This window comes from Aspergillus fischeri, genomic scaffold (genome assembly GCF_000149645.3).
Source record: "Aspergillus fischeri NRRL 181 1099437636265 genomic scaffold, whole genome shotgun sequence".
NCBI classification, from domain to species: Eukaryota; Fungi; Ascomycota; class Eurotiomycetes; order Eurotiales; family Aspergillaceae; genus Aspergillus; species Aspergillus fischeri.
The window spans coordinates 287305-310052 of NW_001509761.1; the positions used below are offsets into that span (position 1 = coordinate 287305).

The window sequence follows — 22748 nt, forward strand, 5'->3', positions numbered from 1 at the left end:
TATGACATCCCACGTACATCTGTGCTGCCGTGGTGTTCTCCGTCTGGATGATAGAACCGAGCGAGGTTCAGTCTTTCGGGAGGAAAGGTCTTGCGAAGGTCGACGGGCTCTTTTAACCGGGTCCATAGCTTTGAAGGGCTATCTGATTGCCCAGGAAATCGACAAGCAGATCCAACAATGGCAATCAAGTCTTGCATGCTGAGAGAGTGATGTGTGATTGTGAAGAGTAAAAAAGAAGAAGGCGGACAAGTATTGCTCTGCCCCGTAGTCCCCTAGTGTATGTTTCTTGAGAGGTTATACATAGGGCTGGTATGTATCTATCTAAATCACCAAGGTATACATAAGCCATGTATTGCTAAGGAATATAGTGGGTCCTCTATTGAAGCCCTAATTGCTGCGATGGATATCGCGAAATCGCGGGACAGCGGGATATTCAGCGGGATTACGGGAAATCCACGGGATTTCCACAACGATACTCCGAGATGCTCAGAGAGCCATCAAGTGATTTTGAAATGGAAAAGAACCGGGCTGCCCTTGAGTGCAGAGAAACGAGCAGCTCGCTTGGTAGTAGCTTTCCGTATCCCCTTGCCTGTCACCATTATCTCCCGCAATGATGAGTCTCGCCACCACGCTTTCGAAGGAGAGTTTGCAAACTCTCCTCCAGCACGCCACCTTTCTGGATGGAATAAAGTTTGTTTTCTCTGCATTCGTGATTTATTCCTGCTGCATCATTGCAGTAGACTGGATCGTCTATGAGTGGAAACGCAAGGCACATGGGTGTGGCAAGATCCCTCGGTACCCTCATCGCGATCCGTTCTTCGGCTTCGATGTTGTGCTTGGTATGGCCAAGGCACTGCGCAATGACTACTTCCTTGTCTGGCTCAACAAAGTCCATGAGAATTTGCCAAAGACCTTCTTGGTGAACTTTGTTGGCACCCGGTTCATCTACACTATCGAACCTGAGAATATGAAGAGTATGTCCGCCATCAACTGGCAGGACTTTGCTGTCGGTCCAATGCGGCGCAATAACAAGGCGACTGCACCATTTGCGGACAAAGGCGTCAACACTGTTGACGGCCATGAGTGGGAATTCAGCCGATTTCTGATTAAACCATTCTTCAAGCGCGAAACCTTCACAGATACCACTCGTCTGGCCATCCATGTTGATCGAATTTTTGGACTACTGCCAGCGGACGGTGAAACAGTCAATATTCAGCCACTCATTCAACGTTGGGTAAGCCCCTTCCTCTCTGCTGCTGCGAGGACCTCCGTCTGACCTCGGGATCTAAAGTTCCTTGACGTGACCACCGAGTCTCTTTTTGGTGAGTCAATCGAGTCTCTGGTGTATCCTGAGAGAGCCCCAATATGCTGGGCCATGGTGGACGTTCTCCGAGGTCTTCGACTGCGGCTTCAATGGTACAAGTACATCTGGCTCTTCCGCCACCAGGCATGGCTCGATGCCGTGGATGTGGTCCATAAATACCTGAATGCGCATATTGACCGAACGTACAAAGAGCTTGACGAATATAAACGCCAAGGAAAAGACCCGGAGACGGCTGATCGCAAGGACCTGCTATGGTATATAGCGAGCAATCTGCAGGACAAGGATGCCCTCCGATCCCAGCTCTGCTTGATCTTCGTGCCTAATAACGACACGACCTCCATCTTCATTAGCCATATCTTATGGAATCTTGCTCGTCATCCAGAGATATACGAGAAATGTCGCCAGGAGGTACTCGCGGTGGGCGACGCGGAGTTGACATTCTCGGTACTGCGAAATATGAAATATCTCATCGCCATCCTCAATGAGAGTGCGTAGCTGATTTCCCTTCCTTTTTTTTTCTGTATTCGTGACCCAGGGACTGACATACAGGAAAGCGCACCGCCTCTTCCCCAACGGGGTGACCCAGGTGCGGAAATGCATCCGAGATACGACATTGCCCGTGGGCGGGGGCCCTGATGGCAAGCAACCGATTTTTGTCCGTAAGGGCGATGTCGTCCAGGTCAACAAAAATGTCATCCACGAGATCGCGATATCTGGGGCCCCGATGCAGAGGAATTCCGGCCCGAACGATGGGAGAATCTGCGGCCCTACTGGAACTTTGTTCCCTTTGGTGGAGGGCCCCGTCGTTGTCCGGCTCAGATGCTGGTGACAGCAGAAGCCAGCTACTTCCTGGCCCGACTGATGCGCGTCTATAAGCGGATTGAAGCCAGAGACTCAAATCCCTATGTCGGAGTGATGCGCGTCGGACCTTCAAACAAGACTGGCGTGCAAATCGCGCTGTTCAAGGACTGAGAGAAGCGAAGATCTCAAGATCCTGTGTTGTAGATAGGTTCTAAGTAGTCGAAACCTTGCAGCAACACGATGCCTTTAACGAGTTGATGTTCATGAAAATATACGAAGAGCAGAAGTACCTACGATAACTGGGTCACCAGTGATGGCCTGGCTGGATGGACCTTGACTAAGTAACGAGGTTTGAATCCACAGAACCTCCTGTTATTCTGAGGGCCACTAAATTATTTATAAGTTCAACTTTGACGATTTTCACCAAATCGAGAATCGCCTACGGGGCAATGCAGGCCATGTCCGCCTTGTCGTGGACATTATCCCTAACGAGTGTATGCTTTTCGAGTCCTGCCCAGAATGACTTGCCTCTTGTGGTGTCAAGATAATCTTCAAGAGCACCCTTACTGGGCTTGTTGTGCTGCATAATCAGAATATCGTTCACACAGGTATTTGCCCTGCTGTTTACTTACAATACCCCAGGGGCAACAACTTATTCTTCGTAGCTAGAAAAGCAGATAATGTTTTCCCTACCTGGCATAAGCCGAGGGTGGGACAGTAATCTGTGCGTTTATTGGGGCTGCAAATTGATCTTGGACTTCTAAATGAGGTCTTATGCTTGGTTCGTGGCAATGAATGTGAATGCCTTTCATATATATAATTACGTACTAAGAGAATTAGACTCAATAACTGAGCTACAAGGTGCTCCTCTCTAGTACCTGTTCATGGCCACCCAAAGGAACCAGGATCAAAACCACTGGCCTGGGCTATAATGCGATCAGCTTCTTCGCGGCTGCGAATGTTGTCACCGTGCCATGAAACGAATCCGTCTGGTCGAACGAGAACTAGAGAAGCCCCCCAAACCACATGAGCATGCACTTCCCCTGGTAACTCAACAGTGTCAAGGGGCACGGCTCTCTTCCGCGCCGACTCTCTCAGCAGCCCAATGGACGTGGCCAATTCTTCCCTCTCTGGGAACGCAACAAGCGTGAAGCCGTCACCGAAAAGATGGGACACAGGCGTCCCGGTCGTCAGATACACATGAGGAGGTCGGTAACCCGGCATGGTGCTTGGTGTGTACTTTCTGGGATGAAACTCTGGCGGAGAAAGCTCGACGTCAAGAGGACTAGGAACACAAAGACCAGACACATAGCGGTATCCCATCTCCACCCCGATACTCTGGTTATGGCCGTCGTATGTTTGGAGATAGGAATGCATGGCTGATCGCATTTGAGCGCCCGCCTCACTGTTGGACTCGATCACGTCGGCGTCGAGACCCAGTTCGGCCGACATCTTCATCAAGTTGCCCATGTGGACCTTTGACCATTGCAGTGCCAGTTCTCCCACAGGCCGGCGCTCTTGCTCATAGGAGAGCAGTGTCGCGGGACCAGCCCACCCTTGTATCACGGCCGCCAGCTTCCAGCCGATATCGTAACCATCTGCAATACCAGTGTTCATTCCGTAGCCGCCCGTCGGCACAGTCTGGTGGCATGCGTCTCCCGCGATGAATATATGATGCTTAGGCCCTGCGTAAGAACGCGCCAGTGCGACGCTAGGTGTCCACGTCGAGCGAACAAGGACCTCGTCAATCTTGATCGGGAACGGTCGGCCACTCATCCCACCCAGAAGGTCATAGACGATCTCCTCCGACGAGAGCTGTGTATGATCCACGTCGGGCCGCATGAAACGATGAACGGTCCTGGTGTCGATTTCGTCCTGTGCGATGACGGCCCCCTTGATGGACCCGCCATCACTCGCAGCATTGGGGAAAAACAAGTGCCAGAATTGGCCTTGCTTTTGGATGCGTGAGAGATCTCTTGATTTGAAATGCACGAGGACCGCGTACCCGTGGCTAACATGTTGTCAATGATCTGTCTTGCAAACTTGCGTGTCAACCTGGTAGCCAGGTCAGTACTTACATCGGGCCCCCGTCCAAGGGAATATCCAGACTCTTGCGTATAGCACTGTGGGCGCCATCGCATCCGACTACAAAGTCAGCACTGAATTTCCAGTCTTCACCTGTCTCCGGATGGATGGCGTCCACTTGCGCTCCATTGTCAAGTTCACTCGCCTCGGTAACCTTCCACCCAGCACGGAAGTCAATAAGCGGATTCTCCATCCCAAGCCCTTTAAGCCACGCCACAAAGATCTCCTGGGAAACACGCAACCACGGTTCCGACGGCATACTCCCATCGTTCTGCTCCTTAATCCGTCTCTGGTACTCGTCCGGACTCGGCAGGTCCCATGCGGTGATTGCTTTCTCGGCATGTAGCCCGCTCGAAAAGAGACATGTAAACGGATAGTGCGAGGGCACGGCGACCTTTCGGAGTGCCTCTGCAATCCCTAGACTCTGATATATTTCCATCGAGCGTGCATTCGTGAGGTCCAATCTTCGGCCACTTGGTTGTCGTCAGGTTGCGCTCGAGAATCACACTGCGCACGCCGTACTTGGCTAGTGTCGTGGCCGTGATGAGGCCGACGGGGCCGCCGCCCACGATGAGGACGGTTCCTGGATCGAGGGTTTCGGTAGGCATGTTTCTTTCCGGTGGATGGAGTGGGTACTGGGGAAATGCTGTATTAGAGAACCTACCCTGCTATGACTGACTTAAATGGTTCTGTGCATTCTTCTTGTCGATTGAGTGCCTAGAGGACGGCTGGTGTCTGTCTGCTATTTTCCGCCTCGGAATATTCACGCGCACTGCCCCGTTTACCCTCGGGTTTTGAGATCGATCCACTATGCTCGGAAAATACACTTATTGGACTTCAGGTACATTATGGCTGATCCTAGATGTTGTTCTTCTTCGTAGATACTGCATATCATGTGTACCGAGACGTACACGATGGTATACCTCCGCTCGTAAAGTTGATCTCGTAGAATATCCACCTAAACATTCACACATCCATGAAGAGCATAAATCATCAAAGAAGCTAATGTCTCGCCACCTCATACACAAGCTTTCTTCCCGAAACCTCTCCCCTCTGTAGCAGGCCCAGACCCTCCGGTATACCATCCCATCCGCAAGCCCTCACCTCCGACATAGGCGGCCTAATCTCACCCGCATCAATGATTTTCTGAGCGATCTGGAACCAGCTCTTCGCAAACTCCCAGTCCTGTGGACGCGCATCCCTCTTAAACGGCCTCTTCCACGGAATCGGCTGGTCGTACATCGTCAGGCTAAGCACCCAGTTCGGCTTGACGCTTCGCCGCGTATGCCCCCGGATGGGGAACGGGTCGAGACTGAGGTACTGACCGCCGGATGGCCCGATGGCCTCGTAGCAGATGGCCATCGACCGTGTGTCCGTGATGCAGTCGAGGGCGTAGCAGAGGGTGCCGGAATAGTAATCTCGGATTTGACGCCCGCATGTAGGGGAGTGGTAATCGAACGCCGCGATGGCGCCGAGGGATTTGACCAGGTTGAAATTATGGGGCGAACAGGTTGTTATCGGGGTGTAGCCAGAGCTGCAATGGAGATGGGTTAGTAACGTTCGACTTGCCTGCCGATATCACGATTATTATATGGGGTTGCCTACCGCCTAAGGATCTGGATCGCAAGCGTCCCAGTCGCCGTTGAACCGCCGTAAACTAGAACATATGGCGACTTGCCAGCCGGCTCAGGCTCCATGGGCAGTTTTAAACAGTGATATAGCGACATCCCTACAGTCGCCAACCCCACACCCAACTTCGCAGCCTCATTGTAGTCCATATTCTCCGGAATCCTAAACAGTAGATCCGCGGGGACAGCAACGTACTCTGCGAATGCGCCATTGTCCAGCCTATTTGGATTATTGCCGAAGACGCAGCCACAGACTCTGTCGCCAATGCTGAACTCCAGATTGTTGGTATCGGAGCCTGTTGCGACGACGTCCCCTGCGAAATCGCAGCCCAGAGTTGCGCCGACGGTAGGTGACATTTCGGCTGACTTGGCGTCGAAGGGGTTCAACGCGATGCTCCTGACGCGGACGAGCAGTTCGTCATTCTGGGGGGACGGGAGTGAGCATGGGACTGCGGCGATGCGTCCTTCCGGTGTGATTTTTAGGGCGGTTTGTTGCTTTGGAGGAATCATTGTGGCCCAAATCTGGACTAAAGGTAAGCAAAAGTTACAAGTGTACAGGAGGTTGATGAGCTGCCTCCAGCTTGCCTTAGTATACCAACACCTAGTCGGTCTCTGTGCTTCTCGTGACGGGAATCTCGGAGAATTGCCCATCGCCCCCAACACCAGGATTTCAATTTTCCGAGTCCCTCTCACCATTCCCTGTACATATCCACCATGACCGGAAAAATGGTCGACGATTCGGTTTATTGCGGGGATTCGCAATGGCATTCAAGATCAAGCCTGCTGTCTGAGCACCTTTGGGTATAAGCATTCCGGCGTGGAGCTCCAATCGATGACACGTACCTATCTTTGCGCAGTCATTTGCAAAAAATGGGTTTCGTCGATACTCTGACACAGGCATCCGATCTAGACAAGCAGAGGCTGAGGACCAGTCCTCAAGTCCTCAAGTTGTTTGCCCTGATATTATTTGCCGTGCTCGTACTCAAAATCCGCGCCAGGCACCGAGCAGACAGAATCACGAACCAACATGGCAGGAAAATCTGCGAGCTTCCTGGAGATGCCCGCGTGTCCAAGTTCGCTTTCAGGTACGAACGTCTCCGATCTGGCGGTCGACCTCGCCCAACAAGCGGGAGGAACCAGCTAATGAATGTTCATTAGCCAGCAGCTCTCCGATCAGGGCAAGGCTCTCGCCGGAGGGAAGCCGTTCATCATCCGCAATGGCCGGGCAAGAGAGCTGGTGGTGACCAAGCCAGAACACATCTATGACTTCTACAAGGGCGATACTAAGCGTACGCCTCCTGGCACCTTGAAACCATAAACGGCTCCGTAGGGTACTGATACAGGACCCGCAGATCATCCTAAGCCACCATATCTGAACATGGGAAAGTACTTTAGCGGGTCAGTCAGTCTCCTTCGCACCTTACGCTTATCAGTCCGGGCGAAATCTTAACGCAAGTCTCCAGCATTCTTGGCCATGCAGTCGGAGCAATAGCGGGAGAAAGATGGTCGATGATCCGTCGCTACTTCGACCCCGAGTTCTCGTTCCAATCCGCTCGACAAGCGATCCCGCAACTCACCGCGAGCATCAACCGATGGCTTGATGATCTGCCACTGCAAGGAGCAGGAACGGAGAAAGAGTTTGCACTGGAGATCAAGAAGCCCTGTCGGTTTTCGCCGCTCCGGCTTGCGGCGGAGTTTGTGTATGGGGAGGTTTTTGATGATGAGGTAGCGTAGCTAACCCTACATCCTCCCTCTCTTTTGCTTTATTGTCATCTTTACATTCTATGGGCCATTGGCTGATGGCTGGCTTGGCTGCCAATAGCGTTTCTCTGCCTTATTGGAACTAAATGTGCTCCACGAAGTCATCCTGCATGACGTGATCGCCAACAAACGGCTGGCGACAAGGCTAGGCTGTTGGTTGGACCATAAAGCCGCCAAACGGATGGAAGAATTCCGTGCTAAGTGGAGGGAGTTCAATCTTAGGATCATTCAGTCTGCTCGGGAGGCATCGCAGGTGTGCCCTGCCGAGAGGATATATCGCGGTGTCGAAGAGGGCGATTTGAAACTTGAGGAGGTACGTACGGTCCACCCTCAGGATATACGGTGGCGCTGATGTATCCAGTTCCTGCACACCCTAGACGAGATTCTCTTCGCCAACGTCGACGTCAGCTCCGCGGTCCTCAACACTCTATTTGAGCATCTAGCTGCGAACGCGGCTTTTCAACAGAAGCTTCGAGGGGAGGTTGAAGCGCATATTCAGAGTCGCACCCACACCCCGGACACCGATACTGAAACGGATACTAATACCCACACCGGAAAATATCTATCAAAACAAGATACACTTTTAAACTACGCCGTGATGGAGGCTATGCGCTTGTCGCCGGCCTTTGGTCAGTCTATTTCCTTTCCTTTCACTGTCAATAACTCCAGCTCTCTAATCTAATCCTCTTGTCGCAGCATTCTCTCTCCCCGAATGCACGGCTGTCCCTAAAGAGATTGGGGGGTATCGAGTTCCCGCACGATGTCCTGTCGTGATAGACGCCAAACGCCTGAACGCGGACCCAGCCACCTGGGGCAAAGACGGGGATACGTATCGCCCCGAACGATTCCGGGATATTCCGTCCTCGAAGTGCGATACGGGTTTATGCGATTTGGTGTCGGGGCGGCGAGTGGACGATGTCTCGGGAAGCATTTGGCGGATACGGTGTTCAAGTTGACCTTGATGGCTGTCCTTGAACGGTATAGTCTCCATTCGGGGCAGGATGGGCCAGAAATTGAACTGAGATATATGAATCAGAAGGAATGAAATATGCGTGAGGCCTGACCGTCATAGATGTCAAGGCTCTTAGTTCGAGAATTCTGTATAGTTCTCTGGGTAGTCCGTCCATTTCAATGCAATCTTACTACTGCGAGCCTAAAGCACTTTGAGGGGTAAGAATGTAATTTTGTCTTAGTATCCACAATGAGTTTCTAAGCCCCATGATAGCGAGAGACTATCAATGAGCCCCCCATAGATTATTATTAACATACGCAACGCCGTTGAAGAAAACAAAGCCCGCAAACATTCAGACACCTTATCTCTGCAAATGCATCATTTGGATTCACAAGTTCACACCCTCCTGCCCGGTAATTGGATTGGTTGGCGGTTATTGCGAAGTCTGTCCATTATTCTTGCTTTGGGCGCCGGCACTATTTTAAAGCAAACAGCAGTCAGAGCCAAGTTCAACAAGATGGTCGTCACTGAGGAAAGCAAGTGGTGGCTTACTGGTAGATCTTTTTGCAGACAAAGTAAGTGGCCGTTCCGACAAGGGCGACTTTGACCAGACCTCCTATGCCACCAACGCGAGGGTTGAGGCCGCGCATGTAGTTCTGGCGATAAAACCGACGGCCTCGACCGGCGAAAGATGGGGCTGGGTCGTAGTAGGTGTAAGGGGAATGCATTTGAAATCTTCTTGAGATGTTGTTGGAAAGGATTTTTCTCGAGTAGAGGAGTGCAGGAGTAGTGAGAAGAGGAGAGTGAGCAATATATCTATGCTAGCTTCGGTGTTACTGAGCAAGTCCGACCCCGAGGCCGAGAACCGAGCCCGATGTCACAGCCACCAACAGTTCCATGCTTATGGAGGCCCCACAGCGGTAATTCCACTGTGACTTGTTTTCCTAATCGGCGAGCCTCATATTGTCTATCTACACCTTCTGGCCTTCTGTTACGGCACCTGGAGTATATCACATCCTGGTTTGAGAAGAGCTGAGCTTTCACCGCAGAGTACCTATCTACAATGCCTCTGCGAACGGCACGACTGCTCGTCCTACGGTATCTGGTTGGATGCGCTTGGACCTGGTCTACGGCCGAATGACCTGAGTCACATCTATGCATATCTCAGCCTCAAGGGCTCGGATCTTACAGTCAAGTTCGAAACCTCATTCGCCCCCAAAAAGCAAAGCTTATTTCCAAAGCCTACTGTCAAGGCGCTATTTATGCATAGATTTATGTTATCAACTCGTAAAATCAAAACCAAACTGAACTAAATCTATCCTCTTCGTCAAATTCTGTTTCCAAACATTCCAGAAGCCCGAGAAGTCCTCACAGTAGGTCAACAGGGTCCTATCATCAGGGTTACCTGAATAGCCAACTTTGGCATCAGAATTTGGAAAAATCCCAGATCGAAAATATTCATCCAATGTGACGTCCTTGTATACTGCCATTTCGCCAGTAAACTCCATAAATGCAGAAGCAAGATCTCTCCAAGCAATATCCTCAGTAGCAACATGCACTTCCAGACGACTGCTCCGAGCTGGAGTATCAAGCATCCATCAGGCATAAGCTTCATAGTCCTCAAGATAGATTAAGAAGAGGACATTTCCCTTCTCCAAGTGGAGCTGTAAAGATGAGGATATCTAGGTTTTTAGGATCAGGGAGAGGTCGTAGTTTTCTGATAGTGTTTCAATATACTGGGAAGAGGTCAAAATGGACCACGTCATTGGAGTTTTTAGATGTGCAGAGATATAGGCCGCAACTTTGGCTTCTCCATCCGGAAAACCACACCAGTATTTAGGGTCAAAGTTTTTCCAACCATACTCAAGACTTGCATAAATAAAATGCGTAACGCCAAATTCTCAACAAATCTCATACAGGCGAATGCCCCAATATCCCAGCCTTCTCTCCTATAGCAAGCCCATTAGTGTTAGCGAAACATACTCAATGTCTTTGAATGCTTCGCGGAGTGTGGGCACTCTGCCATACGGCGTTGCCTATCTCAACTGCTACTCCCTTTTATACAAAGACAGACCTTTTCCCCGTTGGAATAGTCCCGTTCCTCGCACACCATCGTGTCCCCAAGTGCACAGTAATAAACATTCAAGCAACCCTGGACCTCAAAGCAGAGCGTCCCATATGGCGGGATATTCTGGTCAATGTAGCAATTGCACACCCCATTTAGGCACCCAAGGAGCCGGCCCTTGGGGCAGTCACCCTCACAGACGGCATTAGACGTGCATGTGCCTCCGATTGGGACGCCCGGAATTTCGGTAGGCGTTGGAGTGGGGGTGGGGGTGGGGGTGGGGGTGGTTTTGGTGGTGCTGGTCGTGGTGGTGGTGCGAGTGATGGTGCCTTCCCAGTCCTTGTAGTAGGGGCTGTCCGGGTTCTGCACGCTGTCCGGGTTGCGCGGGTCCAGGAAGTCCGGATTCTGCTTGAGCAGGGCGCCGGGGCAGAAGAAGCCTGCGCAGCTGCTGCCGCAGCCGGTGCCTGCGCAAGTTGGCTGGGCCGGGCCGGTGCGGAAGGTCAGGGGCGACGCCTGGGGCGGGAACGCGACGGGGCAGGACCCGCCTCTGCTCTGCCGCTTTGTTTTGGAGCTGCCGCTGCAGTCGCCGGCAACGGATCGGCCGTTCATCTGTCCGTTCCAGACCACCTTGTCGGGATACCTCTCGTTGGGATAGTTGGGGATCGCCGGCCGGCGGTATGCAAGGTCCACAATTCTCTGCTTCACCCTGGCCGCGGTGGTCAAGGTGGGATCGAGACCGCGGAAATACGCTGCCAGACCGGCGACCGCTGCGGAGGCGTACGAGGTCCCGTGGGCAGTGCGGTACAAACTGGGTTCAGAGGTGGCCATCTCCACGCTGATACCAGGCGCGTAGCAGGTAACCCAGGGCGCATTAGAGTAGTCGCTTAATATGCCTGATCCGAGAACCGCCCCGACGACGACGAGCTCTGGGATATAGTTGCGGTTGGCGGGGTCTCCGAAAAGCGCCGGATAGCCATTTGGATTGCCTTCGGAATTTCCGGAGCCTGTGATAACCGCGGCGCCGAGTTTGATGATCTCTCGAATCAGCAAGGCTAGGCAAAGAGGTAAGAATGGTCAGTCAAAGAAGCACGGCGTCCTACTTGAGGAGGGACAAAAAGAGACGTACCCATCTTGTCCACAAACGCCGCCGACACCCGGTTTTGGGGCATCGAGACAGAGATATTGATGACGCTCTTGGCGCCCCTTGCCCCGTTGGAGATGTCGGCGTGCACCTTGGTGAGCCCGTCGAGCCAGTGGTCGAAAATGGACTTTTTAAAGTCCCACACGGTTGCCACCACGGTCGCCTTGCGCGCGATACCAACCGTCTTCCCCACCACTTTGGAGAGACACATGGTTCTGTGCCGCTTGGGGTCGTTTTCCATCCAGCCGCTCACAGGGTACGGCCCCGGGAGCAATGGGAGGTGGAACAACACGTCACTAAATTCTGGGTGCGAAGGCTGGGCGCCATAGTTGAGGTCGTACACATAAGTGCCCTCGCCCGCTGACGAGTCGAACCTGTCACAGTCTGTATTAGTCACAGTCATACACACACATACACATATACACACAGTCACACTAGAGGAGAGGAACACAGCGGGAGAAAATAAGAAAAACCGCACACCTGTAATCTCCCTCGTATGGCACGGGACTCATCCCAGGAGGCCAGGAAAGCAGGGCCATGACGTTGGGCATATTCGACTGGACAATCTCACTGCGCTTAGCAAGAATGGACCGCTCTTGTAATTCACTTTTGGTACTGTTCTGCGTCTCCATAAACCAATCATCATCTCCAGCAGGTGGTCCTCCACCCGAGGTCGGGTCACTAGCCAAGCCCCAATAGGCGGCCGTCAGGGGGCCCCAGGGGATATAGGCGTCCGCGACCTGCGCGTGGCCCCAGATGGCGGCGGTCTGGTCGTCAGTGAAAGCTGGGACAAAGAAGAACATGGTGCCCAGCTGGTCCGTCCTGGACTCAAAGAGATCCAACGCAGAGCCCCCAAGCTGCTGCTGTAGAGTGGTCCTGATGCCATTGACGCTCCCCGGGTCGCGAGGAATAACCACGCGAGGGTTGGTCGTGGCGGTGCCTTGGATGCTGGTCGTCGACGTGATGTCGCTGGCGCCGCACCCCGTCACCTAGGTGCAGAAGGAGATGGTGGATGTCGTCGTGGTGACGGCACGCTCGTTGAGCTTCTGGAACCCTTCAGAGGGGATCCGAGGCGCCACTGTCGGGGCGGCCCCTTCGGCGGCCCGCTTGGCCACAATGCCATATGAGAGGGTCGTGGTGCACACGCTGGCTGTCGCCGTCTCGCAGATGTCCTCCTCCGGGTCTGGCTTGTCCGGATACGTAGGCTTGCGGTCGGGGCCGATGCTAGAGGGAAGATCAAACAAAAGCGTCAGCAACAACTCAGCGGAGCGGCGGTGGAGGTGAGTCCAAGACCATGCATGGCTCGGGGATGTTGCCGGCCGACTTACGTGATTTGGGGCCAGGGGATTTTCAGTGTCAGACCCGGAGGCGGGTTGGGGCCGATGGGCGGCGGGCCTCCCCTATATGAAAGAGTTTATTTTAGCACGGCGGCGGCCGAGAGAAGGAAAGTATTAACTTGTGCCGGGGGGTGGGGGGGGGTTGACATACTCGGGGTAGATGCCCGGATTCCTGAAGCCGGACAAGACGATACCACCAACATTGGGGGGGCATGACCATACGAACCAGGCCCAGCAGGGAACGACAGGAACAGGATCGCCACCATCCACTTAAGTTGCAGTGGGCTCTGGGACCCAGTCCCTGACCCAACTTACAGTTTCCGTGGGGAAAACTGTGGTAGGGAACGGCCCGGTAACAATGGGAACAACGACGATAGGGCCACTAGTAGAGGTTGTCGCGGAAGTTCTGCTTGGATCTGGCATCGCACTAGCGCCACTCCATGGCCATGGAGGTGGACGGATGGTCCGGGGTACGGGCGTCGCTGTGATGTCGGGGATAGTAATCAGCGTGATGACAAAGGGGGGCGGGCTGATACTCGCCGTTGGGATGATGATGGATGGGACGCCACCGTCGACTGTCGTGGTTAGGACCACCTCTGAGAAGCTGATGAGGTCTGTGGTCACCGGCGGGATGGAAATCTCAGTGGTGATGGTGACAGCAGTGTAGCGGGTCGTCCTGGTGCTGTCAACCGTGTCCGTTGCTATCCACCCGAACTCGAGAGATGTTGGCCAGGGGTTGAAGGAGATGGTGGTTGGAGTGGCAAGGGAAGAGGGGGGGAGGACAAGGACATAAGGGGGCGCACACTGGGCCGTCGGCGCGGTCCAGACGGCGGGATCCAGGGTGACGGTGGGATACTTGCTCTGATGCCCGTCGTCGTTAATGGGTCGGCTGCCACAGACATCGGGGCAGTAGCTGTGTTCGCAGGCAAACTTGCAGAGGCCGTAGTCGTTCTTGGATGAGTTGAGGTAGTATCCTGTGACGTTCATCTTGGGCGGTGTCTGAACCAAGATGCCAGTCGAGGTACAGGTGCAAGCGTGGATGGGGCAGAAGCCAAGATGGCATCCAAAGTCGCAGAGGCCCTGGAAGTCGCCGGCGCCGGTGCCCCCTGTGCATGCGGGCGGCAGGAAAGGCGAGTAGCCCAGGACGACGCCATCGTTGGGAGTCTGGCCGCAAACCGAGTCCGGGCAGTAGCCGTGGTTGCAGTCGAAACTACAGAGCCCCGCGAAGGAGCCGCTCTTCCCAGGGAGCGGATAGCCCGCCAGTCCCGTGTCATTGGGGGCATTGGCGACGCCCTTCTTGAGGCAAGTACAGGCGGCGCTGGGGCAGCTAGATAGGGTGGGTAGGGTCACAATGTCAGTGATATTGATTGATACACAAACGGGCCGGGAATGTACTTACTAGCCATTCGCACAGGCGAAGTCGCAGACGCCAATGAAGTCAAACACACCGAAGCCCTTGACGCAATCCAACTTGGAAAGGTCGCCAGTGGTCTTCACGGGGGTGATGGAGGGACCCCTGGCACTCCCCACCCAAGGGTTGTAGTTATTGAGGCCTCCATTGCAGCTGCTGGTGATGGATGCCCCCGCGATGGTGGCAATGGTCGTGCCCCCTCTCTTCACCGTCACCACGACTTGACCGCTTGCCGTCCCAATCGGAACGCTGCCGTGGTATACACCAACGCCCCCGTGGGGTTCCTGGTCCCATCTGCCAGCCTGAGTCACGCCACCGATGCTGACTTGGACCTGGGCGTTGCTCGTGAGAAGCACGTCGTAAAAGACCCTGTCCTCCATCATGACGTTGGGCGAGTACTCGAACTGCAGCTGATTTGCCGTGTTGCCAGTGGTGCCGCCGTCAGAACAGGCCCCATTCTTGTTGACTCGGTACCATGCCACGAGGCGCTCTTCCGTGACGGTGGCAGTTCCGGACTTGTACATGGAGATGTAGTACGGGAGCATCTCGCGCCAGCCGTCGTGGGGCATGTCCTTGACGTAGTTGAAAGGAGCACGACCGATGTCGAAAGCCTCATACTAGCGGTCGTCCAGGGGGCCGATATAGTGCGACTCGCCGTAGTCATTCCACGAAATGATCTCAATGAAGTCAGGCTGGCGGTCAAGAGAGATGGCCTGCTGCCAGCGCTAGAACCACATGTCGTCGCCGCGCCACAGCCAATTCTTCTCGTAGCCGGGCAGGTTGGTGTAGAACCACGGAGAGATAGGCATCATGTACGGCTTCGAGCCCAAAAAGTCGTAGTACGAGGCGTCGGGATAGGTTGTCATGTTGGCCGGCCCCTTCGGCCAGGCGTCCCAGCTGAAGAGACCGTCGGCAATGCCGTCGCCCAGGTGGACGGCAGGCTGAGCACCGACAGATGACCAGTCGGGCATGAAGAAACAGTTAGTCTCCTTCTTGATATCCTTCCAGTCGTCAGCATTATTGGGGCCCTCGAAGGTTGAGACGAATGGCTTCCCGGCCGTCTTGAAGTAGGTGTCTTTGGCGCCGTATTCCTTGATCATGTCGATGACGACAGACTTGTCCCAGGGACCATTGCCGGCGTAGTCGAATGAAAAGAGGAGCTGAAAGCCCATGTCATCGGCCGCGGTGAAGGCCATGGGCAGGGCAATGTTGTTGGTGGGGTCCTTGCTGGCCATGTTCAGCACAAAGGCATCTATGCCTGCAGCTTGTGCGGTCATGATCTCATGTCTCCAGTCGACCAAGCCAAGGGACTTGGTATTACCCACCTGCGCAGCGTCCGGTGTTGTTAGTCAACCCTGGGGCCGGACTGGGAGTGAGATATGACTTACCATGAAGTGAGCAAACACGGCCTTGGCTTCGGCAAGGCTCACGCCCCATGCCAACGCCGAAGCGAGGGCAGCCAGCAACTTCATGGCGATTTGGTCTGACTGAAGGAAGCTGGAAGGATGTGTGAGGACATGAACCAAGCCAGCGGGAACGAACGGCCTCTTATACCTGCAAGCTACCTGACAAACGCCCGAAAGCCCACGGCGCAGGGGTGGGCAGCGGAGCAAGCGAATCCTCTAGACCCAAGGATAAGTCCCCATGGCAGGGGCACCGAGCAGTCTTCTTTGGACCCCTGTCCTAATCTAATGCTCGTGCATCATACGGTTCATTCCACACACGAGTGGCCTCGAGCCATTTTACCGATGAATCTTTCCAACTTTCCATGTTCTATTGTGGTGGGTCTTCCACCCCTAGTTCACGCATGACTTGCCTTCCATCCCATGATCCCACGTTATCGATTCCGGTTGTTTTCCGACTGACCAGACCAGGTACAACCTGATCTGCTTCGCGTCCGGCTCGTATGCCCTAGCCTCATTGCTATGTCGAGATTGGGAACTCGTGGGCACCACGCTCCACACTGTCGGCGGCAAGGACACTTAGAAATTCATCAAACTTCGCTTATCGCTGTGGATGCAACCTGATGCACACTCCGGACGCGTTAGCGACAAGGGCGGCTGGGTCTTCGGACCAGTGCGCGCTAGTGCCTACGAGGCTACTGCAAAAGTCGTCCCTGGTGCAACATTGTACGGCCTGGACGCTGCGCGGTAGTTTCAGGCTCATTAGTTGGAACCCTCTAAACTGCGATGTTCCTGGGAGGCTCAGCGGGCCAATGAGCAGCGGCACTTGACATTAAACAATGCATGATTTAGCTTCAAGATGGTTAGCGCAAGTGAGCCCTGAAATCAAGAACCCCGAGAGGCTCAGCTGATCAGGCACCAGGTGCGGCGGGAGTTTAGCCTACACGAAAGGGCGAATTAGAATCATACCCTTGTGTTGGGGGCGCCTTTACTCCGTAGTCCTGGTCTTCGAGACTTTTTGGATTGAGGCAGGCTAAGCCGGATCCTCCCCTCGGCTCGCTCCCTTGTTAACAGTCATTCAACGCTAAGCTCCCTTAGTGCTAACTAGCGCCACCAAAGACCATACTCAGTCGGGCTCGTGCGGAAGCATCCGCCGGAGCCCTTCGTTGAGCTGCTTCAGGGGATGCCCCGCAAGGCACATGTTAATGATTGCGCTCTGCTTTAATATTACTTTAATTTAATCTACTTTAACCGCTTTAATTGCTTTATATTGGGCTAATAGAGTCTCCTTCCTCTTACGTACAGCCCTAACTTTGGAAGGTTATGGTTACAGGCTGCAGCCAAACCGTTTAATTTATTGGTTGGGCCAGTTATTCTTAAAATATTCTAGAGTTATTTTACTTACCATACAAAATAAAGTAGCTTTAGATTATAAATAATTATAAGCAAGTCTACGTAGAAGCACCAGTCCCCTGGCTTTACATACTAGTACTCAGGCCTATATCTGAACGCCCCGACGGCCAGCCCTGAGCCGCTAGGGACAAGCGATGCTACGCTCCCCGCAAAGCGCCTAATGCCCACAAACCAAAGCGATATTAAAGTGGTGTGATCAAAGTGATATTAAAGTAGAGCAATTAAAGTGGAAGTGGTTGGCGGAACGACCAGCCTGGAGTGCGGGGGGGGTCGTGTGCCGTAAAACGATTGTGTGGTAATAGAGGGATATGTATATTACGCACTCTCTATTAGCTTATAAGCACATGAGTCTTCTATACACACACTAAGCTTCTTATGCACGCTTAAAGTAATTAAACTAGCAAGCAGTCGTTCAAATTGATGTGGCGGAGTCGCCGGTCTGGTCCGCCGTTCCCCTATGACCTCCAAAGCATTGTCTGACTCCTTCATCCATTAACTATCACAGAGCATCTCAGTCATTCAATTCTGATATTTTCCCCCCCGCAGAAACACAGCAAGTCTATTTCTACACAATTCATAGCCAGGAGTGCCTCAGTTCCAGGTATCTTCTAAGCATTACCCATATCCACTCAACTCGCCCACCTCATCCACCTGTCACCCATGTTGTCTCAAGCCAGGATCATCGTCCGTAAGCTCTGTGGTAGTCGCAGTCGTGGCAGCGAGCCCGCGCCATCAGCACTGGCGACAACAGCAGAGACCAGAATTACTGACCCATCCCCTCGCGCCATCCATATGAGTGATGTGAGGCGGTCACCCACTAAGCTACCCCGCAAGCCTGGTGCCGATGCACAGTCCGTGTCAATTATTGTCATGAATGCTAAAGGCGCCACGGACTACTTGAAGTTTTACAGGGTATGTACCTCGTGTAACATTCCTAGCTCTGAGTACCCCTGGGCTGAGCTCACCCCGCGCGGTTTCATTAGCTACTCCAAAGAGAGAAGAAGGATTGCAGCGAGTTTGACCCTACAGACGACTTTGAGACAGATTACTATTGCGATGGTTACATCTACACTATCCGCTTTTTCACGCCTAGCACCCCACAGTCTAGTGTAGCTCTCTCCTGCATTATGCAGCATGTCTGCCTCATCTTCACATATGACGCTTCATCAAGGGAATCGTGGGATGAAGTAGTCACCGCCTGCGAGAGGATGCGCAACCGCTGCAAAGAGGGGGTCCTTCCCTTTCTTGCCACAATGATCGCCGCCATGGATAAAGGTGAAGGTGAAGCCGCCATATCACACGCAGAAGCTGAGGTATTTGCAACCCAGCGGAACTGTTACTTTTTCAAGTTCTCATCTAGAACTGGGCGTGGTACTTGCGATGCAGTTAGCTTACTTGTTGAGCTAGCGCACAGCGCTCGTGATCAATATACTATGGATGAGGCAGGTTATACCCAGAGGTACAACAGGGCTATGGCACTTCAGGCATTATTTTCTAGCTAGGGATGATGCCTAGCTCAAGACGGACATCATTATGTACGGATGGATGTGATATACTGCCGCCAAGGCGGCCAGCAATTACAGCAAATACATTTAGTAGACACTGCTTCACCTGCGCTTAGTTTACTGCTGTAATCCAGCCACCAGTCTTGCATCTCGTCTTAAGGTAAGCCCTTGTCTGCTCACTAGATATTCTGCCATCTCCACCCACTCTTGTTCCAAGAACCCATTACCTAGGGGTTGTTGGATATCAAGCTCATATCTGATAGGTATAACAAGAAGTTGGTGAAAAAAAAAAAAAAAAAAAAAAAAAAAAAAAAAAAAAATGGACAGCGGCCGGCACCTGACAGGGAGCTTGGGGAGCCATAGGAGAAGTGACCACATCAAAAAGCAAAGTCAAATGCAGTGTGGAGCGCAAGTAAATGCTTTGTTTTCTTGTTACACTGGGATAACAGTATGTATATATAAGGCGATAGGGCCGTGCAGAGACGAGATTGCGCCGCGGTGCATCAGTGGTGAGTCCATATATACTCCTCAACTCCTAAGTCTTTCCAGTGAGCTCGGAGTCTATATCAGCCCACCAAAAGGCAACGAACCAGGTATATTCCAGTCAGGTTGCCTCAGGAGCTTTACAGATAACGTCGTACATTTGGCCCTCGCGGCCTGCCTCAGGCACTTTTGGCTCTGGCCAATATACGTGACTCTACGAAGTCACGATCTAAACCAGACACTAGCAATCAGTCAGACGACATCATACTAATTAATTGTCGAAGCACTGTATCTTTGGTATCAGATGGTATATTTTACACTCACTCAGATTACCCTTTTCGGTTAGACTATTCCGACCAGCTCTCAGAGTTTTCTGGTCGTGTCGCTCATTATAGGGGGAAGGACATAGAACAACAGACGACAACCGATAGATGAAAAAACATCGTCCAATTTGACAAGAACATGCTCTGATTCCAAGCGTAATCGTATTACCAGATTACCAAGAATCCGACACTTACTAAGTGGGCGCGCCACTGTTGAGACATGCTAGTAACCATATGCCCCTGGTAATAAATACCACAGAAATCAGATACCGGTATCTTAGGTAGTAACTTTCGTGCTGAGAGCCAGGGTCTGGCTATAACTTACAAAGATGCTAAGGCACTGATATTACCAGACAGTGGTAATCAAGAGAACTGGTCACATGTGGTAGTAATGTTCTGTTTGGAATGGATGTTCTATTGTATTTGGCTTTTCTTCTTTACATACTAGCTGTCTGTAAAATTTACATGTGATGCTTTGACCTTGCTTACGCCCTAACCTTTTCTAGACACTAGGCTTAAGCTGGTCTCATCTTGAAGCTTATTTTTATTACTTCTCCACTAGATCCACCATAACGTAATCGGACACCGAGCGAGACACCTGAACGTGATTTTAACCGAGGCCGAAAACCATGAGATATCTTACTACCACGCAGTCAAATTAAAGCAAAAGTTTTCGAATTACCTAGTTCTACTGGGACAGCTTGTTCTAATATGACCAATGTGATGACAGTTACTGCATCGTGGTGGCGCACGCTTTTTACAAACTGGTTCCACCAAGTCCATAGCCTGTAGAGCTTCTTGAGCAAGTTGCTGACCTTCAGACCCTGTCAAGACACCCCCAGTAGCAATATAAGATCTAGGGGCCGCGCGCTTTCGCTTTTGCCTTTTGTTTGCTGCACGAAGCTTAATTACCTGGTGCCGTAATAGAACAACTTCATGCATGGTAGTTTCAGCTGCTTTCGCTAGCTGACGGATAGCCTTAGTTGGGGGACTTTGGGAGTTGCGATTCACAAGCTGCTTGATAAGCTCCATCTGCTTTTGCACCTTAGTAGAGGTATAAGGGGTCTTTGCAATCCATTCACCCTCTGGAGGTCCATAAGCAGTATTTGGGGGGGTGATATTCTTGATAGTAAGCTTATCCAGCACCCTTTGGGGATTCAAAGGAACTAAACCAGAAGCTTCAAATCCACTGCGGATATTCTTGGATGATAAGGCCTTCCGTGATTCTTTATAAAGATTAAGGAAGTTTTCCTTATCAATGTGATGAATGCCATTCTGGATGCTGCTCATCACCGCGGCACCATATGCCTCTTTTAGTGGTGCAAAGCAGGCAACATCAAGAGGCTGCAGTTTATCAGATGAATGAGAAGGCATATAAAGAGGGACAATTTGATGGTTCTTGCAGAAAAGATCAAACTCCGCAGATTCATGGCTAGCATGGCCATCAAGAATCAGAAGCCGATATCTTCCTAGGGTGCGTGTTGCAGTATGCTTCTCAAAGATCTTTTCTAACCAGAATAAACCAAGCTCATTATTGGTCCATCCATTATCACTTAGACCAATCACCCAATCAGGGTTGATGTCTTGATACCATTGAGATTGATGGACCTTGCCAGAGAAGATGATCATAGGGGGGAGAGACCATCCAGAAGCATTGATAGATTCAATGACAGTCACCCATTCGCGATTCCCTGGCTGTACTGCTCGTACACGGCTTGTTCGGTGACGAGATGCAGTAATAACCTTTGCTGTAGAGGCCACACCCATTTGAAAGCCAGTTTCATCAAAGTTGTAGATATCCTGTTCAAGAATACCATATTTTACTATAGTATTCTGAACAAGATTAAACCATTGGTTGATGACTTCCGGATCTTCGCATTTTGCACGCTGGTAATCATATTTGCGAGTGTATTTGGATATAAGTTCATCATGCCGTTTGATGAATCTAGTGATCCATCTCTCACTGACTGCTTCCCCCTTTCGCTCATGGAGTAGTAAATCTGCCATTTTGCGAACTGCAGCATGTGTTGGTGGTAGTCCTCGCTCATCCATATCCAGAATCCATTTCTTTAGGGAAGCTTCTTCTAGACTGCTAAGCTTCTGGCAGTTTGCTGGTATGTCGGTCCTTGCTTTTCGACCCTTGATTCGATGGGCTAGAGTGGAATGTAGAACATCATATGCTGCTGCTGCTGCTCGTATACTTTTAAACTGGCCATTTTGATATGCTTTGACAGCAAGTAATATGCGATCTTCTAATTTGACTGTTGAATCAGTTTGTTTTAATGCCATATTGGATGGAAACCTGGATCCGATGGTGATTTGGTGGTTGCAGTGTTTCAGGGGTTGAAGGGTGTCTCGCTCGGTGTCCGATTACGTTAGGTGTTCTATAGAGACTATCCTGGCCAATGATGCAGTAGTCTCTTCACTAGGAATATCCTATGTCTATTTCCTCTAATGGAGAAAGAACATCTAAGAATAGAAAAATTTTTCATTGGCAAGGAATTGCAGTACCCGTTATCTGCCAGAAATAAAATATAATATTATTAAGGCTGAGCACATGCTCGATGCTTACGAGGGTGTGGGAGCTTACGAGGGTGTGGGACCCCATTGTTGAGGGTTTGGTGACTTTCCAAGAATCTCTCTGGCCAAAGATGGTAAATGACTCTCACGGACTAATAATCTGGATGGAGGAACATAGAACTATTTCATGGTGTAAAGAACGACCAATAGTCCCTACTCTTGCGCTAAGGCTGGAACTCCAGTTTAAACAACTCCATATTATGCTGCACATTTTTACTTACCAGCTGTTGCATGGTCCTGTGGTACTGGTGTTGAGTAGAAACTATCTTCTCTGTTAGATTACCTACCCTTCAGGAGGAAGTGGAAGGGATAGAACCTGTGATAAGGAGCTTTCCCCTCTGCTTTTCCATCTTGGACGAAAGTACATGGGCCCAGTCCACCTCGCTGCTAGTGATGGTGATTAACTCATGCTCACTAACCTTGTGAGTTATTTGCTGGGAATCATCTCTAAGTGGATCGTAGACAGTAACATTTAGTATCTGTATGTGTAGTTAGTGTCCACTAGATGAACAGGCAGTCCCGCCCTTAGAATACTA

At 51.7% G+C, this 22748-nt stretch overlaps 8 protein-coding genes across 8 annotated transcripts, besides 8 other annotated features; 3 read left to right on the forward strand and 5 right to left on the reverse strand.

Annotated features, from left to right (window-relative positions):
- Positions 1-610: 610 nt before the first annotated feature.
- Positions 611-2296, forward strand: NFIA_001540 (cytochrome P450; the record flags this gene model as incomplete). The annotated part of the gene is made up of 4 exons (XM_001258701.1): positions 611-1234; positions 1292-1811; positions 1879-1983; positions 2028-2296. The coding sequence occupies 4 exons, from the start codon at positions 611-613 to the stop codon at positions 2294-2296; spliced, it is 1518 nt and encodes a 505-aa protein (XP_001258702.1).
- A 711-nt stretch (positions 2297-3007) lies between these two features.
- NFIA_001550 (FAD binding domain protein) lies at positions 3008-4818 on the reverse strand (the record flags this gene model as incomplete). Its single annotated transcript, XM_001258702.1, has 3 exons — positions 3008-4136; positions 4204-4627; positions 4719-4818. The coding sequence occupies 3 exons, from the start codon at positions 4816-4818 to the stop codon at positions 3008-3010; spliced, it is 1653 nt and encodes a 550-aa protein (XP_001258703.1).
- A 394-nt stretch (positions 4819-5212) lies between these two features.
- NFIA_001560 (zinc-binding alcohol dehydrogenase family protein) lies at positions 5213-6348 on the reverse strand (the record flags this gene model as incomplete). The annotated part of the gene is made up of 2 exons (XM_001258703.1): positions 5213-5744; positions 5816-6348. The coding sequence occupies 2 exons, from the start codon at positions 6346-6348 to the stop codon at positions 5213-5215; spliced, it is 1065 nt and encodes a 354-aa protein (XP_001258704.1).
- A 360-nt stretch (positions 6349-6708) lies between these two features.
- On the forward strand, positions 6709-8555 carry NFIA_001570 (uncharacterized protein; the record flags this gene model as incomplete). The annotated part of the gene is made up of 7 exons (XM_001258704.1): positions 6709-6923; positions 6997-7127; positions 7191-7236; positions 7302-7563; positions 7661-7912; positions 7961-8228; positions 8296-8555. 7 exons carry the CDS (start codon positions 6709-6711, stop codon positions 8553-8555), a joined length of 1434 nt encoding a protein of 477 aa, XP_001258705.1.
- Positions 8556-10592: 2037 nt separating this feature from the next.
- Positions 10593-13360, reverse strand: NFIA_001580 (putative subtilisin-like alkaline protease; the record flags this gene model as incomplete). The annotated part of the gene is made up of 7 exons (XM_001258705.1): positions 10593-11668; positions 11743-12131; positions 12238-12746; positions 12786-12981; positions 13086-13157; positions 13246-13266; positions 13317-13360. 7 exons carry the CDS (start codon positions 13358-13360, stop codon positions 10593-10595), a joined length of 2307 nt encoding a protein of 768 aa, XP_001258706.1.
- Positions 10863-10903: a microsatellite.
- Positions 10876-10902: a microsatellite.
- Positions 10907-10944: a microsatellite.
- Positions 12152-12192: a microsatellite.
- Positions 13361-13364: 4 nt separating the features above from the next.
- Positions 13365-15074, reverse strand: NFIA_001590 (uncharacterized protein; the record flags this gene model as incomplete). The annotated part of the gene is made up of 2 exons (XM_001258706.1): positions 13365-14421; positions 14494-15074. 2 exons carry the CDS (start codon positions 15072-15074, stop codon positions 13365-13367), a joined length of 1638 nt encoding a protein of 545 aa, XP_001258707.1.
- Positions 15075-15230: 156 nt separating this feature from the next.
- Positions 15231-15977, reverse strand: NFIA_001600 (glycoside hydrolase family 71 protein; the record flags this gene model as incomplete). The annotated part of the gene is made up of 2 exons (XM_001258707.1): positions 15231-15830; positions 15894-15977. The coding sequence occupies 2 exons, from the start codon at positions 15975-15977 to the stop codon at positions 15231-15233; spliced, it is 684 nt and encodes a 227-aa protein (XP_001258708.1).
- Positions 15978-17981: 2004 nt separating this feature from the next.
- On the forward strand, positions 17982-18823 carry NFIA_001610 (uncharacterized protein; the record flags this gene model as incomplete). Its single annotated transcript, XM_001258708.1, has 2 exons — positions 17982-18233; positions 18305-18823. 2 exons carry the CDS (start codon positions 17982-17984, stop codon positions 18821-18823), a joined length of 771 nt encoding a protein of 256 aa, XP_001258709.1.
- A 285-nt stretch (positions 18824-19108) lies between these two features.
- Positions 19109-19145: a microsatellite.
- Positions 19109-19146: a microsatellite.
- Positions 19147-20394: 1248 nt separating this feature from the next.
- Positions 20395-21885: a mobile genetic element.
- A 313-nt stretch (positions 21886-22198) lies between these two features.
- Positions 22199-22233: a microsatellite.
- The last annotated feature ends 515 nt before the right edge of the window (positions 22234-22748 follow it).